At 35.0% G+C, this 22,706-nt stretch overlaps 1 protein-coding gene across 1 annotated transcript in view; it reads left to right on the top strand.

Moving 5' to 3' along the window:
* The window catches only part of ABI3BP (ABI family member 3 binding protein), a gene marked incomplete at both ends in the record, with an annotated part of 155,055 nt that overhangs the window by 49,902 nt on the left and 82,447 nt on the right, over positions 1-22,706 (top strand). Inside the window, 9 exons of the mRNA XM_084276754.1 lie at positions 889-950; positions 5,845-5,896; positions 6,937-6,999; positions 7,614-7,709; positions 10,325-10,402; positions 16,185-16,265; positions 17,570-17,644; positions 21,064-21,123; positions 21,605-21,679. Of these exons, the coding sequence (XP_084132880.1) occupies positions 889-950; positions 5,845-5,896; positions 6,937-6,999; positions 7,614-7,709; positions 10,325-10,402; positions 16,185-16,265; positions 17,570-17,644; positions 21,064-21,123; positions 21,605-21,679 (642 nt within the window). The remainder of the gene's footprint in view (positions 1-888; positions 951-5,844; positions 5,897-6,936; positions 7,000-7,613; positions 7,710-10,324; positions 10,403-16,184; positions 16,266-17,569; positions 17,645-21,063; positions 21,124-21,604; positions 21,680-22,706) is intronic.

Raw genomic sequence — 22,706 nt, 5'->3', positions numbered from 1 at the left:
CACTTAAATGTTTTTCAGGATAGCATGTCAACTTAAATGTCTCAATTGATATTTCTTTACAGTTGATTTTTGTCTTGGGATGGAACTGTGAAGAAATATAACATCTAGCTTGATTCTTGCTTACATGCCTGTCAACACAAGGGGAGTAGAAAAGGGTAAAGGGGGAAGATATAAACAAAGTTTGAAGCATCATGTTAGAATATAGAGGTTCTGGGAGGAACTGTTTCTCCTTTTTCCTTAACAGCTGCAGCACAAGAAGTTTCTAATACTAAGAAGCCAAGAGGAAAAACCTAAGAGAAAAATCTTAGAGATTAAATGCATGGGCTACTTTTTTCACACATTAAGATAAAGGAAATCATGTCAGAATGATAGAGAAGTGATAGGTCTGATCTGTATTGGCAGTGCTGAATGTGTATTTCTTTTAGAAGAATGTGCTTAAAAGACTAAATATTGGAGACTTCAAAGCATACTGCTTTTACCCAGTCCTAGTGCCATCCTGACACGTGGAATGCAGAAATTCCTCTTTCAGGTTTCTTCCTGCATATTACTGTTGTGGTTACATTAATTGTATTAAAGAACCCTGTTAGTCACCTGTGATTTTTCCTTAGTAAGTATCAAGGACCACTTCATGTCTCTTGCTGTGTGTTGTAGAACAAGAATACACTTCATTTCCTCTCTGTCAAACTGTGAAGAGGTAGCTTTTCAGATGAAGTAATTAATCTGGGGAGACACGGCCAAGCAAAACTTATATAAGGTGTAGTTTTATACCTTACAAAGAAGTCTCCTAACTTCCTTAGCTACTGAAAAAGCTGAATAAATTTGGTTTGCTTTGCTTTGGACAAAACAGAAATTAATTCTGTGTATTTATTTCTCTTTCTGTCAAATCAGATAAAAAAGTAAATGGACAACTCCAGAATATGTACAAGTTGGTACCTAATTCCCAAACACAGGTATGCAAAGAAGACTTAATTTTTATACCAGATTTATATGTTGCAGGTCAAAGTTTTGCTTCTCTGTTACAGTGAGAAATAGATTGTGGCCACAAATTAACAATAGAAAAAAAAAAGTTGGTTAAATCTAATACTTCATAACTGCATGGAGAAATGTTTATATGTGTGGACTGATAAAATGATTGAGAACTGTGGCTGAGATGATTACACGTACTAATTGTGTTTTAACAAAGATGAATCTGATGGTTTCTGTATGTGGATTCTAAACACTGAAAATTGCTTATTCCTTTGCAGTCGTGAGGGTTGTTAACATATTAGTGGTGGTCAGTTCACATTGTGATAAGGTAGTGCTCTTATTTTATAGGCTAATCTTGTGTATACTCAGACCTTATAAAATAATTAGTCATCCTGTTGAATTAACTGATATTTGTCATATGTGAAGCAAGTGTTTGCAGAAACAGAGGAAGCTGGAAAGGGCAATTTAATTTGCTTATCAAGATTGCCAGACAAGTCATTAAATACTTGCAGGTGGCAAGATGTTACTTTTTTACTGTTTCATCAAAGTGTTTGAAGACTTTTGTAAATAAATAAATATCAATATTTATTTATGTCCTTTTTTTTTTCTCATTTGGCATAACTGCTGTCCAACAAGCATGGGTGGGGTTTGTACATTCAGAGATTCACATACGGAGATACTTTTTCCTTCTCAGAGCTAAAGCAGAAATGACAGATCTCTAGACTGAACCTGTTAGTAGACAATTTTTAATACAGTGAAAAATACACATTCATAACTTTTGGGCATTCCCTCCTCTACCAAGAGATTAAAATGGTTTCTTTGTATTTAATTTCCTTAGTTTTTCATCAAAGTGGAAGTTTCACAATAAAAGTTGTATAAATTGTTGTTTCAGATATTTTAAAGGGTTAACTCATGAGTGATGATTATTATAAGGGAACTATCCGTTCTTCACAATTCCCTTCTGTCTGATTTTTCCAAGTGTTTTCATGGTAGGAAACAGTCATGTATGGTTTCTCATTGTTCACTACAATTATTGTACACATTGTACGATATTGTAAACAATCTGTAATTATCAGACCTGGAATTCCTTCAGAAATCAAACCACAGTCCATTACATTTTTTTTGGTAGAAATAATTATGTATTAATTAGGAATAATTATGTATTCATTTAGGACAGTATTACTTTTATTATAGCATAATAGAGATACTTTTTTTATCTGTAAGCAATATGAAGTCAGTTGATCAGATGTTTAGGCAGATGCTCATCTCATAATGTTTCTGATGAAATAAACTATACTGTTCTTCCCATTGGTCCCATAAGCATCTTTAAAGTTACATGTGACTGCCCAAGACCAGGTAACTAATTCTGGAATCTTGAGTGCAAGCAGAGTTCCTTTCTTCCTCTTACCAAACCCTGTGTGCCAGGACCCTGCCTCTGTTATGCCACTTCTGTTGAAGTAAGGATTCTATTTATGCAAGAGAAGTCCTGAGAAAGTGAGCTAAATGAGTTTTCCAAATACTTGCACAGCTTAAGCATGAAAGGAGGAGTGGAGCCAACATCCAGCCTTTTCAGTCAGCTTCACAGGGCTTAGCTCCAGAGCAGTATTGCTTTATCAGTCTCCACAGAAATATCATTAAAAATTCCATAGATTATTCTAAAAATTTTCATATCATTCTCACTTTAGTGGTGCAACAAGCCATAAAACTAAGGCTGGGAAGCATATAGTAGCCAGCTCTCAAGTTTTCGTTGTTCAGTTTCCACAGTACTAGGTGGGATATGCTTCAGTGGTGCAAACACATCAGTGCAAAGCCAGAATGAATGTTATTTAGGTCAAGCTTTGTTTGTGCCTTATTTTGCTCCAGAGGCGCAACTGGCTCATATCAGCATGGTTCTGACTCTTCTCTGTAAGGAGACCTTTGAAAAGCTGTTTATTAAAGCAACATTAGTGATCCATCTAGTCATTCTGCCCTTTCAACATTGGTCACATATCAGCACATGTTTCTTTTGGCAGGTTCATCCTTTAAGTTTGACTAAGCTGCTGGGGCTGTGTGAGCTACAACTAAGGAGAGCTCTAGGGATGGCAATTCTTTTTCCCTTCATAAGCAATGGGTGGTGGCAGGGTGGAGAGAATTCATCATGAGTTTATTTCCTTTTCTGTCTGATTAGGTTCCTGTAATTTCATAATGTCAGTATGAGCAGTGCAGGGGTCCTCGATTTCCTTTTTTTTCTCCAGTCAAAACCAGGACACTTAGTTTCTATCATTCTAATAAACTCTAGAAAGAAACATGCTTGCTTTTCAAAAATTTACCCAATTCAGGTTGACTGTAATGTTTCTTAGAAGAGTCTCTTACGTGTAGTGATTTGTGGCTCCTTGGATTAATGGAGTATGAGAGAGGTAGAAAGAACACATATCTCTAAACATGTTCCTACATGCCATTTGGCAGATGCCTGAGAACTACAGTCCTTTGTGCAATGTGCCATAGATATAAGGTCAGAAGTTAAGATGCCCGACTTACGGTATAACTTACATCTCTAATTAAGAAATACCTTATTCACTATCTTCATTACTGAAGATGCCACAGCGATTTTAATAACTAACTTCTCTAATACCTGCATGCTTTATATTCTCTGGAAAATAGAGTTAATAGAGCCATTCCTACAGATGATATGCTGATGTTTCTGAAATAGTTTGTCCAAGTAGTAAATTATGCTAGACATAGGAATATTTACAGTAGTCACTTATTGGAGACTGAAAAGGGGAGGATTGACAATATGGTGAAAGATTTTAAGTGCAGTGCTTGTGGATTCATGCAGGTGAGCAGCATAATTTCAGCAGCTGTGGAACATGAATTTCATGTCTTGAGTGAAAAACTAAATTTTTAATGAATTTTCATATCTTTATAATTTTTACATTGCTATGATTACCATCATCTATTATTATTTAGTGAAGAAAGGATGCTATCATAAACATAAGAAACTTTTACTAGTAAAAGACTGATAATAATTATGGTTAGAAATTTTGCACTGGAGTTACATGAGTGCTTACAACAACTTGAGGGATGTTTATTTGAGTGTTTAATTTGATTTTTTAAAAATTTTTGATTGTTTTCATTTGATTGCTCAGAACCTTTGTCCACACTGTTTCTTTGTGGGGAAGGGAAAAGGAAAAGTGAGTGATGGATAAGGCAAGACCCAGAGGTAGTTTGGAAGAAGAGGAATTTCAGGGACTAGACAAATTGAGAGAAAGCTAGTGTGCCCTGGGTGATCTGGAGGACAGATGAAACACCTCTCCTACAAAGACATTCAAGGTCAGGTTGGACAGGGCTCTGAGCAACCTGATTTAGCCGAAGATATCCCTGCCCATGGCAAAGGGGTTGGACTAGATGATCTTTGAAGGTCCCTTCCAACTCAAACCATTCCATGATTCCTATGATTGTAGGGCTCCTGATGAGAAATACAACAAAATGAACACCACCTTCTGATAAATACATTTCATTCCACTTGTTAGAAACATGAATAGCAGGGTTACTTCAAAAGTGTATCATCTGCAATGCAATTTTTAAACTAGAAGACAAAATAGAAAGGTAGACCTTGTTAATAGTAAAGGAAGAAATAGTAAGCAATAGAGAGAGAAAGATTATTTTGTATCCTTCAATGACATTAATGAAAACCTCCACTTAAATTCAAACTATGTTCATGCCAGTGCAAAACTGTTATTAAGTAGCATAAAGTAATGGCTTTCATCGAGTAAACAGCATCTATACATTTAATTTGTTGAGATTTGCCTTCTTCCATCTTCTTAGATTTTGGTATATGTTTTCTGAGTACCCAACCATTGCTTTTAAAGCTTTTTTAAAAATATCCAGAATTGAACAAAAATAGTAATCATAAAGTAAATAATTAATCTTTGTGATCAAATTTGGAATATTCATGAAGTAGATCATATGTCTTGAACTGCAAAATGAATGTTAACTCGTTCTGACTTCAGGCCTGTGCATTTAACACTTAGAGGTAATTATTTATTTTCTTTCCTGTAACTCTGATCTTAGTGAAAAAAAATCCACCTTTAAAAGTATTTAGTGTTTTTATATTGTTGGCATTATGGTCTTTCTCCTCTCATCACCTGAATGTATTAAGCTTTTAGTAGTTGTTGTTCTTAGTGTACCGATGTATGGTAGCAAATACAGATTTATAATCTTAGGGATCAGTTGTTTTTTTTCCATTTAATAAATGTGGGGTCCATTCATATGTTCCTTATACTTCATCTGGGTCAAAGACAAGTGAACAACAGAGAAGTCAAAGTTTTTAGCATAAAAAGTCAAAAGAGCATGGGTGGCTGGGCAATTATACTTTGGAAACAATTTCATGAAATAAAATGACTCATAAATAAACTATCTTAAGATGACTGTGCACCCAAGAGTGTAAAATGATAGTTTACAGATGTACACCTGGTTCTGGAATATTTTGTGTTCTAAATAAGCTATTCCCAAGAATATAATTATATGCTGTAAACAAATTTGTAATTGCATATGTTTCAGGTGTTTTGCTGTAGATAGATTTCAGCTTTTTTTAGCTTTCTGGTCTACTCCCCAGTGAGTGCTCAAGAGATTCTTAAAAGAAAAAAAGATGTCAAATACTGTGTTTTTATAAAGTAACATCTCAAGATGAAAAAAGGAGATCAAAATGCAGTATTACTATACCATCCATGGGAACTGAAGCAATAGCGTAACCTTCAGTGAGTAGGGCCAGAGCCATAGTCAGTGTTAACTTGGGGCAGGCACGGTATTGGATTAGAACCCTCTATTTTTGTTACTAAGAAAGGTCAATGACTATTATAGCAATTATCCCAAAACTTTCTTATTTTCCTCTTCTCTCAGCTTACACTACGTGATAATAAGAAGTTGATCCCTGTCACAATAATCAAACAAGGTAAATTTGTATATTTTTAATTGATTCTTATGCTTTGCAAGAGTAACTGAAAGATAAAAAAAATCTGACTGACATAAATTGTTGTAAATTTTCTTTTAGAGTAGGTGGAACCTTGCAAACGATCATATCCTTTAATTGCAAATAATATTAAGCTGTTACCTGTCTGTTAATAGAATAAGCTGTTACATTATGTTATAAATGACCTAGTTAAGTCATTGAATGGATACCAATCAGTTCTGATTTCAACTAGTATCCGTTCTTTTTCCTGTTCAACTGAACTGCCCAGGTAAGCTGATGTCCCAGCTGCCTGTAGCTTGATAGTCAGGCATGAAGGGCATGACTGTGGGTAAGATTCATGCTAAGAAACTTTACTGAGGGTATCTACAGCTAAGTCGTTGACGTAAGACTCCCCTCTTCTCCTTTCCCTGGTCAGTGGAAAGAGATACCTACAGTAGACTTAAACATACTGCACTTCAGAAATGCCTGTTTCTCTCTGGTAGTGAGACGTAGTGTAATAATGCAGTCTTTGAAAATTCACTGACACAAAATGACTTGTAGATTAAAACTGGTTACAGATTTTATATTGTGAATAATTTTCAATATAAATATCAAGCAAATTGGAGGTAATTCCCAGTCAGGGACAGGAAAACACTGGAGGATGATGTGAAAGCAAAATACAGTAATTGCCATCAAAATATGATGGTATTTACGTCACATGCATCTTTTTTTGAAGACTTGTGAATGGCAGAGTAATGAGATAACCTGGAGCTGGCTCTATATTAACATAAGCATAGAATGTCATTTTTCACCAAGGGTATAAATCTGAAATGCAATGGGAAAGATACACAATCAAGATAGAAGGTAGAGGAAAAACAGTTTGCAGTCCCTATATTTAAGTACAGAAAAGATTAGGATCATGTACTCATCTCCAAGTACTGAGTGAATGTTTTTAGAATGCTGCCTTGTCACAGGTGTGATTTTTGCTTCTTGTTTTGGGTTTTGTTTAATTATTTTCTAATATCCCCATGATGTCTCCACAGTTATTCAAAATCGGACGCAGTCAAAAACTTCAGACAGTTCTTCTCTCCCAGGAGCAATATTAGGTGACTAAAAGCTATTTTTATTATTCTTCCTAATTTTTGACCTCAAATTAGAACTCTGGCTTAGAATGTAAAAATAGGGACAAGTCTGTCATATAGTGCTTTGTGTGGTGATGTCTGCAAGGAATAGATAGGAAAGGCTAATTGCATCATGCACCTTGTGACCAATTTATTCCTGGATGCAGAAAGGTATTCAGTGCTTTATATATATATATATATATGAAATACTTTATGCAACTGCATAGCTTTGGCTTAAGTTTTCTTTGTGTAAGCTTCAATGTATTGATGTGAATCAGATACTTATAAACCAAATTTGTTATTGAGTCTTCTTGGACTGCTAGACAGAATGTCCCACCATCTGTGATACTGCAGTTACCTCAGACTTGTATTCTCTAATATCAAATTGGTTTCAATTCTGATTAATCATGAAATGGTGGTAATAAAATGAGTGGTATAAAGGGGAAATAGCACTAAGTGGGAGTGTTAATTACTGAATAGAACTAACTAATGTCCCAGATATTCAGACTAAACTCCCAGTAGTTGTTCATGTGTTTCAAAGGGAAGTCTATTTATTTTTAATCTCTTTTGGAGTTAATGACACACATCTCTCTGTGTAGTGCACCTAATTGTTCCAGGCCTCAATGAAACTCAGCAGAAACTTCCTCCTCTTCTGACAATAGATGACATACCTCAAGCCTCCAGGAAAAAACTGGGTAAGCAGAATTGAATTAATCTTGTTCATGAGCAGTATCAGAAGTATAGTGAGGTGAGATCATGTATGCAAGCAGAAAACCCCTTCTCCCCCCCCTTTCTTACCTTCTTTCTTTTCTATTTGTTTCGTTAATGATTATCTTCGACTTGTAAGGATTTGTAGCAATTCACTTACCTTAAAAACCCAGCTGATTTAATATATTTCACAGCCATTTAATATAATACATGGTAGCTTTGATCCATAGAGGAAAGAAGGGAGTTCAGACATGTTTATGGTCTTAAGGGGTTGTTTTTTCCAAAGTTAACTTAATTTTTTAAAGACTATACCTTTCAATATATGTCTTTAAAAATGGAAGATGGTGCGTCCAAAGACTGTGTTTTCTATGAATTTTAATTATATGAGCTTTGGCTTGAGTATATATAAGTAATAGTTTAATAAAGATATTCTTATTAATATCTCTAATTAAATCCATGAAAAATCACTAGCTAGAAATTAGAATATTTCAGTAGAGGTTTCATGTGTGTGGTGTGAATATGCCTGAAACCTGCAAGCAAAATATAATGGAGGCTTTTGTTTAAGAACTGTAAGCTTGCATATTGTCTGTGAATAGCGTAATTGTGGGAAATAAAGATATCTTTAAAAACCTTAACAATGCTCCAGTGCATCTTTCACAGATCCCTTGAGTAAAGTTTTGGAGCTGATGACTGTTGACTTGGCTAGTCATAATACTTGATCTGAACTCCCAAAAACTGGGTCAGATCTTTTTCCATTCTTATTTCCAGTTTGTTTAATTTGTTCTGTCACTCTATTGCTGACCATGGGACATTCTCAGTCTGGCTTGCTTTGTAGTAAGAAAAGAGCAGTGCTTGTTCCTGTTCAGAAAGTATGTGTGTCTAAGGGTAGGGCTGCACACTAGAATAACATTTGAATGTGTTTGACTAAGAATATGTTTGAACTGAGGCTGAGTGCCTTAAATATTAGTATCTGGAAGTATTTACCAGCATTTGACAGACTAATATTTTTAGCATGTTCTGCGGCTACTGAAAATTTCAGCTAATTGGAAGCACATCACTGCAATATTTACATTACAGAGCATTGCTATTTTTCAATGGTGATGATAAAGTTAATTACATCATTAACTTGGTTACTAATATCTTCTTTGATCAGCAAGCATAGAAAACAAGGTGTTTATCATTGCTGGTTTTGTTTTGATAGGTATATGATGTGCGGTTAACAAAGGTACAATTGAAACTCAGTAGACCATATTTTGACAAGTCTGTTTTTCATATCTCTTACTTTTAGTAAACCATATTTTAGATAATAGTATATAGAGCTTTTACAATTGTTTTCAGTTTTTACCAGTAAAATTATATCTTTCTGCGGGAAAACACCATTGTGATTTCAGATACGTCCTAAGGTTCAGCAGTGTGCACAGTAAAAACAGCAGAATGGGATCGTTAGCAAAAGATCAAGAAAAAGACAAAAGTAGTTTTGCTTGTCCTAGAGATGTTCAACTTCCTCAGCTGGACTTCTAAATTTAAATCTTCTGATAAGTCTAAAATAGATAGCTGGTGTGATGCCAGTTTGGAGTCCTCTTTATCGCAAATTGCGAAAACAATTTTGTGAAAATAACCAGGGCAGACAAGTGGTGGGGTTTTTCTGTTCTGTTTACTATGTGTTTCTCACCAGAGAACAGGAAGTACATAGGTGTACACTCAAGAGATTACTGGATTTCAAAGGACTGCAAAACAGGGAAGAGCCACTGCTTAGAAAGCAAAAATAGCCTGAGACATAATTAAAATGTATGAAATAATAGGCAAAAAGACATATTGTCCAAATCCATATAGATGTCCATCATTGATGCCTACAAATAGTGTCAATCTACAATAAAATGCAATACAGCTTATGTTTTGAGTGAAGTTACAATTAATTATGATTTGCTGACGTACCTCAATGATTCTAATTCTGTATTATTTAGAAGAGACAAAATAAGACATCACAGAATATCATGTTTACTGAATTCTCAAAATACTTCTTTCTTTTTACTTATTAAAAAGCTCCAGAAAAAAAAAAATCCATAAAACATTACCATATATTGCCTTACTCCTCAGTGGAAAAAACACAACAGGTGTATTATTCTCCATGATAACTGCTGGAGTATCTTTATATCTGTTGAAAAAGAAGGCTATTGTCATACCACTGAACATGTGAAGAAAAACAAGGCATGATCAGTGTGACAATTTTATTAGACTATTTTGTATAACACTTAGAACTATATTACAGTTTTGAAAAGCATTTTTATTGAAAACACTGAAAACTGTTTTGCACTGTGAAATTATTGTTTCATGGGGCACTGAATTTCTTGCTTTAAATTTTATTTTTGAAGAATCCTTAAATGAAAGAAACAATAGCAAAAATGCATGTGCTTAACACAGCTAGAGAAATGCTTCTACTGATTGTGCAGTGGAAGTTCATTGATTCATAAAGGAGTTCAGCTTTCTGCATTTGTCCATATTGATTTACTTTGGCAAACTGAAATGGGACAGAAATAAATCTGTAGTAGAATAGAGAAGTTAACAGCTTTGCAATTACTTTTTAATATCTTTTTCCCTTTAGCTAAGAATGAAACTCAAGTGTGGCCTGCTGAATCCAAAACACCAGAAGTTCAAGAAATCTCCCCACAGTCCCTTCCAGGTAATGAAAATTCTATTTTTAGAAACTCTGTGAAATATCCTTGCCAAATATACAAACTAAAATTAAATCCATCTTCATGTCGCTTAATCTGCAATTAAAGGCAGTAGTTGCAAAATGTCAGGATAATGTAACTGAATTGGTAGTCATGAATGGTGGATGTGGATAAAAATCTGAATCTAATTTTGGAGGAAAGTTTCAGATGCTGCAGTTGTTATGTTTATAAAATGACTTAGATTCATATCTTTGTAGGGTGCTGGGTACATTGAAATTGTGAAAAATGGCAAAGGAAGAGTTTTCTTGTGGCGTACATTGAACTTCTGCCTTTCTTAAAATACATGAAGAAGAAAAATAGGATGAAGAACGTTGTTGTGTAAAATGCATGCATGAGATTAAGATGAAACAGTTGTAAGCTCTATTTCAGAGGTGCAGAGGACGACAGCATTATATTCTTTTTAATTTAATTTTAAATGTGTTAAACTTGACCACACTCCCTCAGTGGACTTCTTGGTCCTGTAAAGTAAATGGGAACTGTTTGCATGCATGGGGAATGAATAATGTTCTGTTTTCAGCAGGGATGTGGTTAAATTTTCTTCCTAGCATCTGCTCTAGTGCTGAATTTTGTATTTAGGATGACAATAATTGTGGAAACACGCTAATGTTTTAGTTGTTGCCAAGCAGTCAAGGACTTATAGCTTCTCATACTGACATGCCAACAAGAAGGTGGGAGGCATTCAGGAACCTGGGAGGGCACAGAGCCAGAGCAGCTGACCGAAACTGACCAAAGGGGCTATTACATACCATATTGCATCATTCTCCATATATAACTGGGGGTAGGCCAGGAAGCAGTGTGGCTCAGGAACTATCTGAGCATCGTCTTCAGGTGGTGAGCAGTTGTGTTGTGCATCATTTGCTTGGTATATTCTTCTGTCATTATGATTATTTTCTTCATTTTCTGTCCTATTAAACTGGTTTTATCTCAACTAACAAGCATGACCTTTTCCTTTTTGATTCTCTTTCCCACCCCATCATGAGAGGCTTGAATGAGCAAATGGCTGAGTGGGTTGTTTAGCTGCCTGCCAGGTTAAACCATGACAAATATAAAATTTGATCCTAGACCATAATTAAAGGTTATGTGTATATGAAATGTATACTAAATTGCCTGTTTGGAACACTGAAGTTTTTTGTCATCTGCATGTGGCTGAAAAAATACTGCTTATTTAAAAGGGCATATTCAGATGTTAATTTCTTAAACTGTTCAAAAACATTAAGTTAATTTTTAAAACTTGAAAGATTTATGCCTTCATTTGCTTAGCAAACAAGTGAGTTTTGTGGCAAGACTTCAAAATGAAAAAAGAATTTCAGGAAACAATAAAGTGAAGGTTTGCTTTGGTTTAGTTTAGTCATACGTGATCATGCTGGCACTATTTTATTCCATCTATAAAGTATTTCTTGGCTGCCTGAAATGGTGTAGCATGTTATCCCTTTGCCATCACACGATTCACACAGATGCTGCCCTCAAATACTACTGGCTTTATATTATTCCTGAAGTATATTAGAGGTACCATTCTTTACATCATGCAGCCAACTCAGTCTTCAAGCAAGCAAGCCCCTCCCAAAGAAAGCATAGGGAATAAAATATGTAGAATGAAGTAATGCACCAATATCAAGTATTTATTGAGAACCATATAGCCATCTTTGTTTTTTCCTCTGAAAAAGTTTAGAGAGTTTTATTTTCTACTCAATAAAGTGTGACAAACAGCTTGCTTTTAATTGGAAATGTGGATACTTTTAAAAAAACTCTAAAGAATATTTATTTATTTTTTTTTTATTTTGGGGTTTGTGCAAGTTCCTGTGGACGTAAATTATGCAGTTATTTTACTTTATTATTTACCTTGAGTAAGAAACTGCAAAACAAACAATCTACAAATATTTCTGTAGAATTTTCCCATTTTGTGAAGGTGAGAACTGTGTTCATAAATCCATATAATCAGCTCTGCCACAAAAATCCCAGTGCTCAGGCTTGGCTCATCTAATCAAAATATGTCATTCTTTATGCTGGAATTTACGGATTAATCAGGTTAACAGTGTGAAGTCTGTCACCAGAATTGATATATCACCTTTGGAGGAAAGAATCAATGTCCTTTTTTTCCTTTCTTTTATATTCTGTAATTACATTTATGTACCTGGCATGCAGTAATTCTAACCATAAGTATTGTCATCTCTAGGCATAGCACATCTCTAGGCATAGCACAGAATTATATGTTTATGAAGTTGAATAGTGTGTTTCATCATACTTGATGAAAATTGGCAAGTACTGTCTTTTTAGTGACAAATTATATTTAACCATTTGTTACAACTAAACATGTTCTTATTACAGAATCACAGAATTGTAGGGGTTGGAAGGGACCTCGAGAGATCATCGGGTCCAACCCCCCTGCCAAAGCAGCTCCCTAGGACATATCACTCAGATAGGCGTCCAGATGGGTCTTGAATATCTCCAGAGATGGAGACTCCACCACCTCCCTGGGCAGCCTGTCCCAGGGCTCTGTCACCCTCACTGTGAAAAAGTTCTTCCGCATGTTGGTGCGGAACTTCCTGTGCTCCAACTTGCAGCCATTGCCCCTTGTCCTGTCCCCACAGACCACTGAAAAGGGACTGGCTGATTCCTTCTGCATTCCATGCTTAAGATACATATAGACATTAATTAGATACCCCCTTAGTCTTATTGCTATCATACCATTAATTATTTAGTGAAATATTTAGAATCATTTTCATCTCCCACCTTATGCTTCCTCTGTGTTGTTTACATGTCTCTTTCTGTGGTTACCATTCCTTTCAGTCATTCTTTGTTGATCACAGGACCAGTACCCGTGTTAAAGTATGAGTAGGTCACACTATTTATATTAAAGAATGTGTGCATTGTGGTTACATTACTTCAGTTAAAGAGAAAAAAAAATAGTGTGGCAGGAAACACGGAAACAAAAAAAAAATCCTTCAAAAAAGTTATTTTAGTGTAGTTTCTGTCTAGCCATTGCATATGCAAAACTAACTTGAATACTTAAGCATTTGTGCCAGACTTCCACAAGTAATTTCAGCAAGAGATCTGAGCACTAGCATTTGAGGGATAGGGTAACATATAGGCACAATTACTTGTGTTTAGCAGCAGAATCTGATTCATTACACTTCATTCAGACTTCCCTATTTGACAATTATGTGCTGTGAAAGGTTTAAGGACTGGCACCGGGAGTGGCAACAGAATGTTGATTTCAAAGTAGCAGTGTGCTGTAGAAGTCCTGTCGTCAGTCATCCAAAGAGAGAAGAAAGGAGCTTCAAGTATTTCAGCAAGCAGACTGTCAGAAAGGCTCCCTGAGCTGAGCTGCTCTTGTATTCCTCTGGGTCTTTTTGTCAGAGGGTGTGTTTTCTGATGTGACGTGGTTCAGTAACTTTTTTTGCTGTGTTTGTCAGCCAGGCATCCCAACATTTTCTTAATTTCAGGCCTCCCCTCCCTTGGCATGCACTTCCATGGAAAGACTGGTTAGTAAGCTCTTTTCATGCTTTGTTTTTGCCGTGGTTGATACAGTATTTTCCACTTAGGACTAATATATTCATAACAACACAAATTCATAGTGCTTTTTGCTTTTTCCTTCAATCATGAAAATACTGTCTAATCTATCTCAAAGTACCACTATAATTTTCCTTTCAGTTGTTGAATTGAGTGTGAGGCATTTTGTTAGCTTCACAGGGAAACTGGGGCTAACCAACATAGAGGAATATCAGCGCATTCATCTAGGACATGGAAGAACTAGGTTAAAAAAATAAGAGCAAGTTGTTTCTTTATGCAAGGGATTGTATCAGAAATGTATCTAAGTAGAATCATTAAATAGAGAATAATTTTAAAATATAGAAATACCACCTGTGAATCAAATTTAGGGTTAATGTTTAGAAATGTAGAAATAACTCCTTTGTTGCCATGTTTCCCAAATTCTGTTCCTTCTGTCCTCCTTTTGGTCCCTGAAGGCTTCACCTTGTGCACACGTGGGATATGAGAGGGAGTGAGATTATTGCTTCCATCAGAATATCTTAATTTCACTTGTGGAAGAAGATAGGAGCATGAATGGAGGGTGAGGAGAAGTTAGAGGAAAAATAGTTTAAGAAATGTTCCATAAATGCATTTGTGCTCTATTCCATGCAGTGATAGTAACTTACCTTGCTTGGTGTCATTAACCATTTACTTTGCAGCTACCATTGAACCAGCACATTGAGCCTAGTTTACCTGATGCCCTGGAAAACCAGAGGCATTTCTCTTTTTCTCTAATTCAGCTTTTAAAACCGAAACTTTCCGATTCATGTATCATTTTTTACAAAAATGCCTGCTGTTGATTCATATCATCCTTATAATGTTCCATGCAACAGCCAGCCTGACTTCTTTTGTCCCTATTCTAGGCATGCTTTTTCTTGTTCAGCTTGCTCACCTAGATTAGCTGATGAGAGGCAGACTTCGTGTGAGTGTAAACCATCTGATCTGTGAAAAAAAAAACCCTAAAGTATGAATTTTGAATGTCTGTACTTGCTTGTGGTCTTCCTTTGGTTGGTTGTTGGGGTTTTTCTGCAGGGTGCTGGGGGTAGTTCGTGATTGTGTAACTATCAGCTTTTGAAGTACTTCTGAGGTACTTCTGAAGTATGAGTTTGTTAATTGTTTCTGGGTATCTTGTGGGAGAAATTTCACCCACAAGTTTCACAGAGATAAATTGCTTTAATATCTCTGTAATACAAAATCCTCCTTCCCCACTGTAACTGACTTAGAAACAGCTGAATTAGGTCCTAATAAGGCAGCATCTGTGGAGATTCCAGCTTTTGTGGCATTGAAAAGCACCATACTCCAGAACAGAAAATATTATAATGGTTGTAACTGTAGTAGCATCTAAGTAACTATTTAGAATTTGGAAAACATCGTGTTTTGTTTAGGAAATGAAATAAGCTTATAAATCTACATGATCAGTTCTTGCTTGAAGCATGCTTAGTAGACAGTGAAAAAGCACAGAGAGCATGCTAGAAAAACAAAAGTAACTCTCATCTATTGTATCTCAGAAATAATCTTTTATTAAAATGAATGAATACTAAAATGCTATGGGATCTCCAGCAAGATTGAGAGGAGAGACGTTATCTTGATTTGCATACCATAGAAATTAGGTGTTATATGAAACAGATGGAAAAGTACAATTATGCACTAGTTTATTAAAATATGGTCAGCAGTTCAGTATAGGTACATGTAGTGGCTTATTAATAAACTGCCCTTGCTTTACTCTGAAGATGTAGAATTAGAATGAATGAAAGTCAAAAGCCTATTATAATTACTAGAAAAATGAAAGAACTAAGGTATTATAGGTGACTCTTTATTCTTTTCCTAATAATTTTTATAATAGAAAGATTTTTTAAAAATCTAGAATATCAGGGAAAACACTTGTAAATACAGTTTGTGAATCTTATTTATAATGTATATCGTAATGGATTCAGGCAGTACAGTTTGAGTTTCTGATCTTGAGCTTTGCTCTTTGTGACATATTTTCCTTTGCTTATGTAAAAGTGGAACAAAATAAATCCAAAGCATCATACAGATTTCACACCTGAAAACAAAAATAAATAATAATGATGAAGTCGAGCTGCTGTAGAAATTATTCTAATCAGGTGGCATAAAATGGTGGTAAAAAAAACAGTGGGCTTTGGCAGTAGATAAAGAAAAGCTCAGAGGGATTCTAAATTAAATAAAGCTTCTTTCTTCTAGCTCAGGCTGAGAAAAAACATGGACCTGAGGAATTTAAGTCAACGCCTAAACCCGAATTGGTGCAATCTCAAAACATACTGGGTAACTAATGTTGCTGCTTTTTACCTTCTTTGTACATTAAATGCTTTTTCCTTCTCCAGCAGAATTTTTCTACTGCTTGCTGCACCCTCTTTTTATTGACTCCAAAGGAAGCCCTAATTAATAATTTCTGATTCCCTTTGTGTTTCCAGCAACTCACACATGAAATTTAAAGCAGTTCAGGTCTGGCTGAACTATGGCTGTAACACATATGATAATTGCTAGCGGATTTGACTGGGTCATTCAATTTTATTTTTGAAGTAATATTGTCTATGTGATTTGCATAATTGACTTCACATAAAATTTCCACAAGTAAAATTAACCTCAGGGATCGAATTGAAATAATTACATCCTAGATTTGCTTGTACAAGGAAAACCATATCTTGCATGTGACAGGATATAAATGTATTTGTCCTGAAGGAATAAAAGAGCTCTATTGATTTTTTTCATGGAGATGTCTCAGAAGGAGAGATTTCTGATCTAAGTAGTAGTATTGTTTTGTGATTGGGAGTAGTATCTACTTCCTGCATTCAGAGTTCTAAATTCCACAGGGTTGATTTTGTTACCTGTATTTTCATCTCTACACTGTCCAAAATTCTGAGTACAAATTTACATTAGGTGGTGGTTGGGTTTGTGTGTGTCTGTTGGGTTTTTTCAACTTTGATTAAATTTTTCTAAAGCACTGCCTGCATACATACTGGATGATGTATGATAAAGGAAAAAATCGTTAGCGTTTGCAGGACTGAAATACAAACCTTTCCATGAAGAGGACTGCTAATGCTTGTCAAAAAAAAATTAATATAATTCTATTGATTCATGTCAATGTCATACTCTCTCTTCTGTCTTTTTTTTCATTTACAGTTGCAACCAGATTTCCAGAATCTACTGAAGTTAAAACCATCAGTCAATCTAATTTTCATGCTAACTTTTAATCATTTTTTTAAAGCATAATCAACCTTGCTTGGGTTTTGCCATGCTTTCAAAGATTGAAATATGAAATTTAATCAAGATGAGTTGCTGTTTAATTTCAGAGTTGATGGCCAAAGTTATTGATGTATGTTACTAACAGATTCCTGTGATCAATGAACCTCTATGTTATGATTAGGGAAAAGGTGATATTGTTCATATTCCATCTTTCTAAGTAACAACATTATCCAGATTTTCTAGGTTTGAACTGCTGTTTTGGTTTTTTTTTTAAGTTAAGTATGCTTGGTTTCAGGAGTGGTTTATGAGCTAAAATATTGTTCCATACTTTGTCTTGTAATATTCTTAATCAAGTAAAGCCATGATTATTTCTTTTATCATAGTTTCTAATGAAATACATCCACTTCCTTCTGGATCCAGAATCTCTGATGCTCCAAAAAGTCCATTGACACAACTTGGTAATTGTTTTCTGTGTAAATTTGAGTAAAACTTAGTGGAAAATTATCTAATTCTTTTGTTGTTTCTGTGGTTGATATTATATCATTCTGTACGTAAAACATAGTAGCCATTAACCTTTTCTCACAAAAATCGGTGAATCTCTTCTTTCATTCTAAGTCTGGTTTTGCTTTATTGACATGACAGAATGTTCCAGATTAAATAAACAAACAAAAACTTGCGAGGACATATGGGCTAACTTTTATCTATAGAATGACGATGACAATGTATACTTAGCTAAAGTCTGTACTCTTAGTTTTGTCATTTTCTAGGAAGTACCCCTTAGCTTCTGAGGCTGACTGCATTTCAGAGTTGGAGTACTGTTCCAGCCTACATAGGTCCTGTGGCTTTTCATGTAGTTTTCCAAATACTTTTATACTTGCTTAAATTGGTGTTGTAATTTGAAGATGATGTTGTGGTTTAAAATAGTCATAAGTGTTTGCTTAATTCTGAATTAATTAGTTGTTTGGTGATGAACTTCAGGACACCTTGGAAAGATTTGAGATTTGAGAAAGTATGGCACTGCTCACATTCAAAATTGTTTTACCTGTGTTAGGGTCAAAATGTTATGGTCAAAATCTTATTGGACACAGAAGAAACACAGCTTTTATCTTTTTTTACTTCATATTTTATATATATATACAAACCTTTACGTGTATCTATATATGTATAGAGATATATTTACATATATGTATATACCTATACATGTATATAAAGACAAGAATTTATTGCTAGTGTGGTGGAAACCTTAAGAGTCTCTAGTTCAGGAATCATCATTAGTCTAGATTGAACTCTTACAGTAAAACAAAGAACATTAATGAAGGTAGAATACTTACGCACAGAAACAGCCTCAGTAATAGAAGTAACATAATGAAAGTACTAGCACACAAAGTACTTGGTTTCTACCCTTTGTCCTGGTGATTTGTTCACCTGTGTATTATAGCTTTGGGTCCTAAACTTGGTGATTTCATGCTTATGAAACATCATTCAGGAAGTTATGAGGAGGAATATAATATTCTTGTTGACGATTTCTTCCTCCTCTTTCTTCTGCTGAGAGACACCTTAACTCTTAATTTACCATATGATGCCATTTGTGTATGTTAGATACTATTTCTGTGTTCTTGGAGTTACACCTAAAATAAATTCTGTCCAGCTCCAGGTGTGCAGTTTTTCTAACTGACCATCACTGAGCAGTTTATGGCATAGGGTCTCCTAGTCATTGCCAGGGGTTGGACTAGATGACCTGTAAAGGTCCCCTCCAACTCAAACTGTTCTATGATAAATATCTCATTTTATCAAAACAACTGGTTTTGCTGCTGTCTATATAAACAAGTATTACACTAGTTAACTGCATGATCGTGAATCAGTATGGATTTACATTTCATTAAGCATGAGTTAGGATGTTAGCATATAATAGTGCTTTATTAGCACTATTTATTTAGATGACTGACTTAATGCAGTCTCCTAAATTTTAAAACAATTTCCAGAAACAGCTCTGCTTGAAATGCATATTTGAACCACAGTCTCAAGGACATGAAAATGATCTTCACAATTTGTTCTTGATTTGCAACAATTTTGGCAGTTCTTTTCCAGATATGCTTGAGATGTTGGGGATACATATTTATTTTCACTGTAATGAAAGTAATTTAGTTAAATCCAGTTAGAGGCAGCAATGGAGAGAGACATTCAGTGATTTAAGAACCTATTTTATATAAATCAAGCTGAAAACCTGAAAATTACTGGAGATGAGAAGTATTTTTGTTTTCTTCTGGGGTATATTAACCTAATCCTATGTGTGTCTTAATGGTAAAGGTAAAATAATAACAGTTGAGGCAAAATGCATGTTTCATTGAAGTATTTATTTTGGCTTTGTTCTCATGTCTTCCATTCCTGACAGATCCACTTCCAAAAGTGAGATTTAATTATGTAGGTTTGATCCAGCCAGCAGATCAAATGGAGCATCTGTGCTCCCCAAGAAGTCAATGCTGAAGTCAGAGATATTCTGTGAGAGGGAAGGAGAGGGTCATACAGAGATTTCTATGTCTCTGCATGCCTTAATCCCATGCTGTCATAAAATCAGCAAAGGAAGCAAAATCTAATTTCTAAAGTTTACGTGTGTGTGACCTGTGTTCTGCTGTAGATTTTTTTCTTTATTTTTCTATCTCACTTGTACCAGAGGGAGACATCTCCTTTGTTTTATAAACTTTCTGTGTGGTCGGTGTATTTTGAATTCAAACCTTTCTGAAAAGATAGCTTTGTTAACATGTGTCTTCAGTGTTCTGGAGCCATTGGGAGATTTCTCATAGTTCTAACTGTATGTAAATGGATTAATGGAAGCTTTTGCCAAAAGCTGTGCATCATAAGACTTTTGTTCGTGTTATTTTCTTCTCTATAAATGTAGAATAGATTACAATGATCATTTGGTCCAACTGCTCAGTCCAACTATATCAGGATAATAACCTGGGATCATATTTGTTAATGTGATAGACTGGATTGAAAGAAAATGGGAAAGCATATTCAATATATGAAATAAATTGCTATTCATTTTTTGGCTTATATTCATATTGCCTACATTAGAAATGAACCCTACATCCAGTTGTTTGAATGCTTTTCTCAATCTCAAGCATTCAGAGAAATTTCTTTTTAAAATGCTGGTATAACTCCTTTTCAGAAAACCTCATCTTGATAAAGACCAGTTAAAAATACTGATGGACATTTTCTCTTTCAAATATATTGTAATCTAAATTGGCATAAGTATTGACGGGTGCAGATAAGTTTACTAGAAAGTATGGTACACACTGTTGAATGGATCTGTTTCTTAGAAGCAGGACAACAGTGCCAAACCTACATGTGTTGGAAATCCATTCATGATGGCCCTTAGGTAAGAATGCCACATTCCACCTTGATTCCCAGCTTTCAGTAAAGCACATTTCAGGTTATCTGTACTTCAAATTGAAATAGCCGGCTGGTCTTTGAAATAGTCTTCATTACAGCATAACAGACAAAAGATGCTGTTTACTAAGTTTCATGATTATTTCACTGACATCATTGTACTGATGTTTTTTAATCTTTTCCTATTGCACCTAATTTAAAAATAGTTACACATAATGTAGTAGTACCTTGTTTATACAGAACCTGTGAGTGCCATGAAGATTGTATATCTTTTGTTTGCATTGTACCGACTTCACTGTGAAGAAAAACCTCTTAAGTAATATGGATACAGCCTGATAGGATAATGTATGCTGAAGTTTGAATGGGGTAAAAATTAACAGACCTTAAAACTACCCAAAAGCTTGGTAGATACAGTTAAAATTAGATTTTTTACCACTTGCAAGGGAAGTGCTGTCTTGGTATCAAAACCTTTTCTCATGTTTGCTCTTAGCTACTCGGAGTCCAGCCTTGAAATCTCTACCTTCAGCAGAAACCAGGGAGATGGAGATGGGTAATCAGCAGATTAGTTCTTTTTTTTTTTTTCTACATAGATTTTCAAACGGTAATTTTAAGATCTGCTTTAGAGTCTTGGCTACCAGCACTCACAGAGAGCTGCTTATTCACCATTCTTGTATCTCTGTACCCAGATGTCAAACACTGTCTTTGAAAACTGCTTAAAGACAGTGTTGTCAAATCTCATCATTAGCTTATTTCTTTTTTGCATAGCTGTAGCTCTTATCCCAGAAAATTTAATGATAAGAATTATTTCAGGCTTATGGAAGTCACACTTTAAGGCCAGAAGACTGTATTGCAAGCCATCATCTCCTGTTGTCATGGCACAGTTGTCTCGCGTCTCACTTTCAGGCCGTCTGCCATCTTGCTTAGCTTTGCATTAGCGTCATGTGAAATTGCACAGCCTTCACTAAGATATTTGATGCTAATCCATTAAGTCACAGGTCTCTCAGCATTTTAAGCTCAAATTCTTTTTTCAGCTGTTGAGGAAATACAGCCTGTTTCTTCAAGATCCAAAACACCTGGTGCCACAGAAGTACAACCAACAAGATCTGGTAATGATTTCTCATAAGATTAATCCTCTTGACAGTTACGGATTTTCAGAGGTGACATAGTTCCCTTCAATAAATAATTTTCAGTTTGACATAAATGAAGGATAACTGCAAGTATGAAAGTCCTGTATCAAATAGCAGGTTTCTTTATGACATTTTGTATGAAGCAGTGAATTAATTGTTTGAAGGTTTTTCCATATTAGTCTGTAGCGTGGAGTTCTTAGCTTTAAAAATAAATCAGACTTACCATAGATATTGTCCATGCCTGAGTTTCATAACTAGAATATTCTGATTTGCTGTACTCAGCGTCCTAAGAAACAAATGAAACTGCAGAAATTCCAACACCTTTTGAAAATGCATCTCTTCTTTTAGCTTTTCTGTATAAATATAGACATACTCCTAAGTGCTCAGACTTCAAAAATTGACATGATGAAAACACATCATTGAAGTTTCAGAATCTGGCTAGTTGGTCTATAGAGAATTTCTATAATGTGTTTCTCTTATTTTATAGACGAGTTTGTAAGAGCTTGTCATTTACCTGGGACCACTGACAATTATCCAAAAAAAAAAAAGTACGATGATACAATGAGAGACTGTTAGAAAGTTCTCACTTCATTAGCATGCCCGTAGTGTAATACCTGATGCATATGTTTTTTGGAAGAAATTAATTTTTTATGGAAATTCATTACTAAAAGGGAGACTGATTGCAACTGTCAGCCAGTCATATGTCTAACAAAAGACAGTTTATGTTTCATTTGGTAGAGTTCCTGCTTTGTCCTTTTTGATTCTCCAATTTCAACACCAGGATATCCTCCTTCTCAATTGTGAAATTCTAGACAAAAATTCCATACAGTCCAAGTTTGCTCATTTTTAGTCATAATTTGTTCTTTTTTTCTTGAGCAGCTTTGTGTTTCCTCTTTCTATCTCTATAATTCAACTTCTCTTTGTGAGATTCTGATAACAATTTGTTAATTAGTTGCATTATGTGTCTCTGCATTTATGCATGTTTTTGGAAATTATTTTCAAGTCA

This window comes from Gallinula chloropus (genome assembly GCF_964237585.1).
Source record: "Gallinula chloropus genome assembly, chromosome: 1".
Taxonomy (NCBI): Eukaryota; Metazoa; Chordata; class Aves; order Gruiformes; family Rallidae; genus Gallinula; species Gallinula chloropus.
This window is presented reverse-complemented; position numbering and strand designations above follow the sequence as displayed.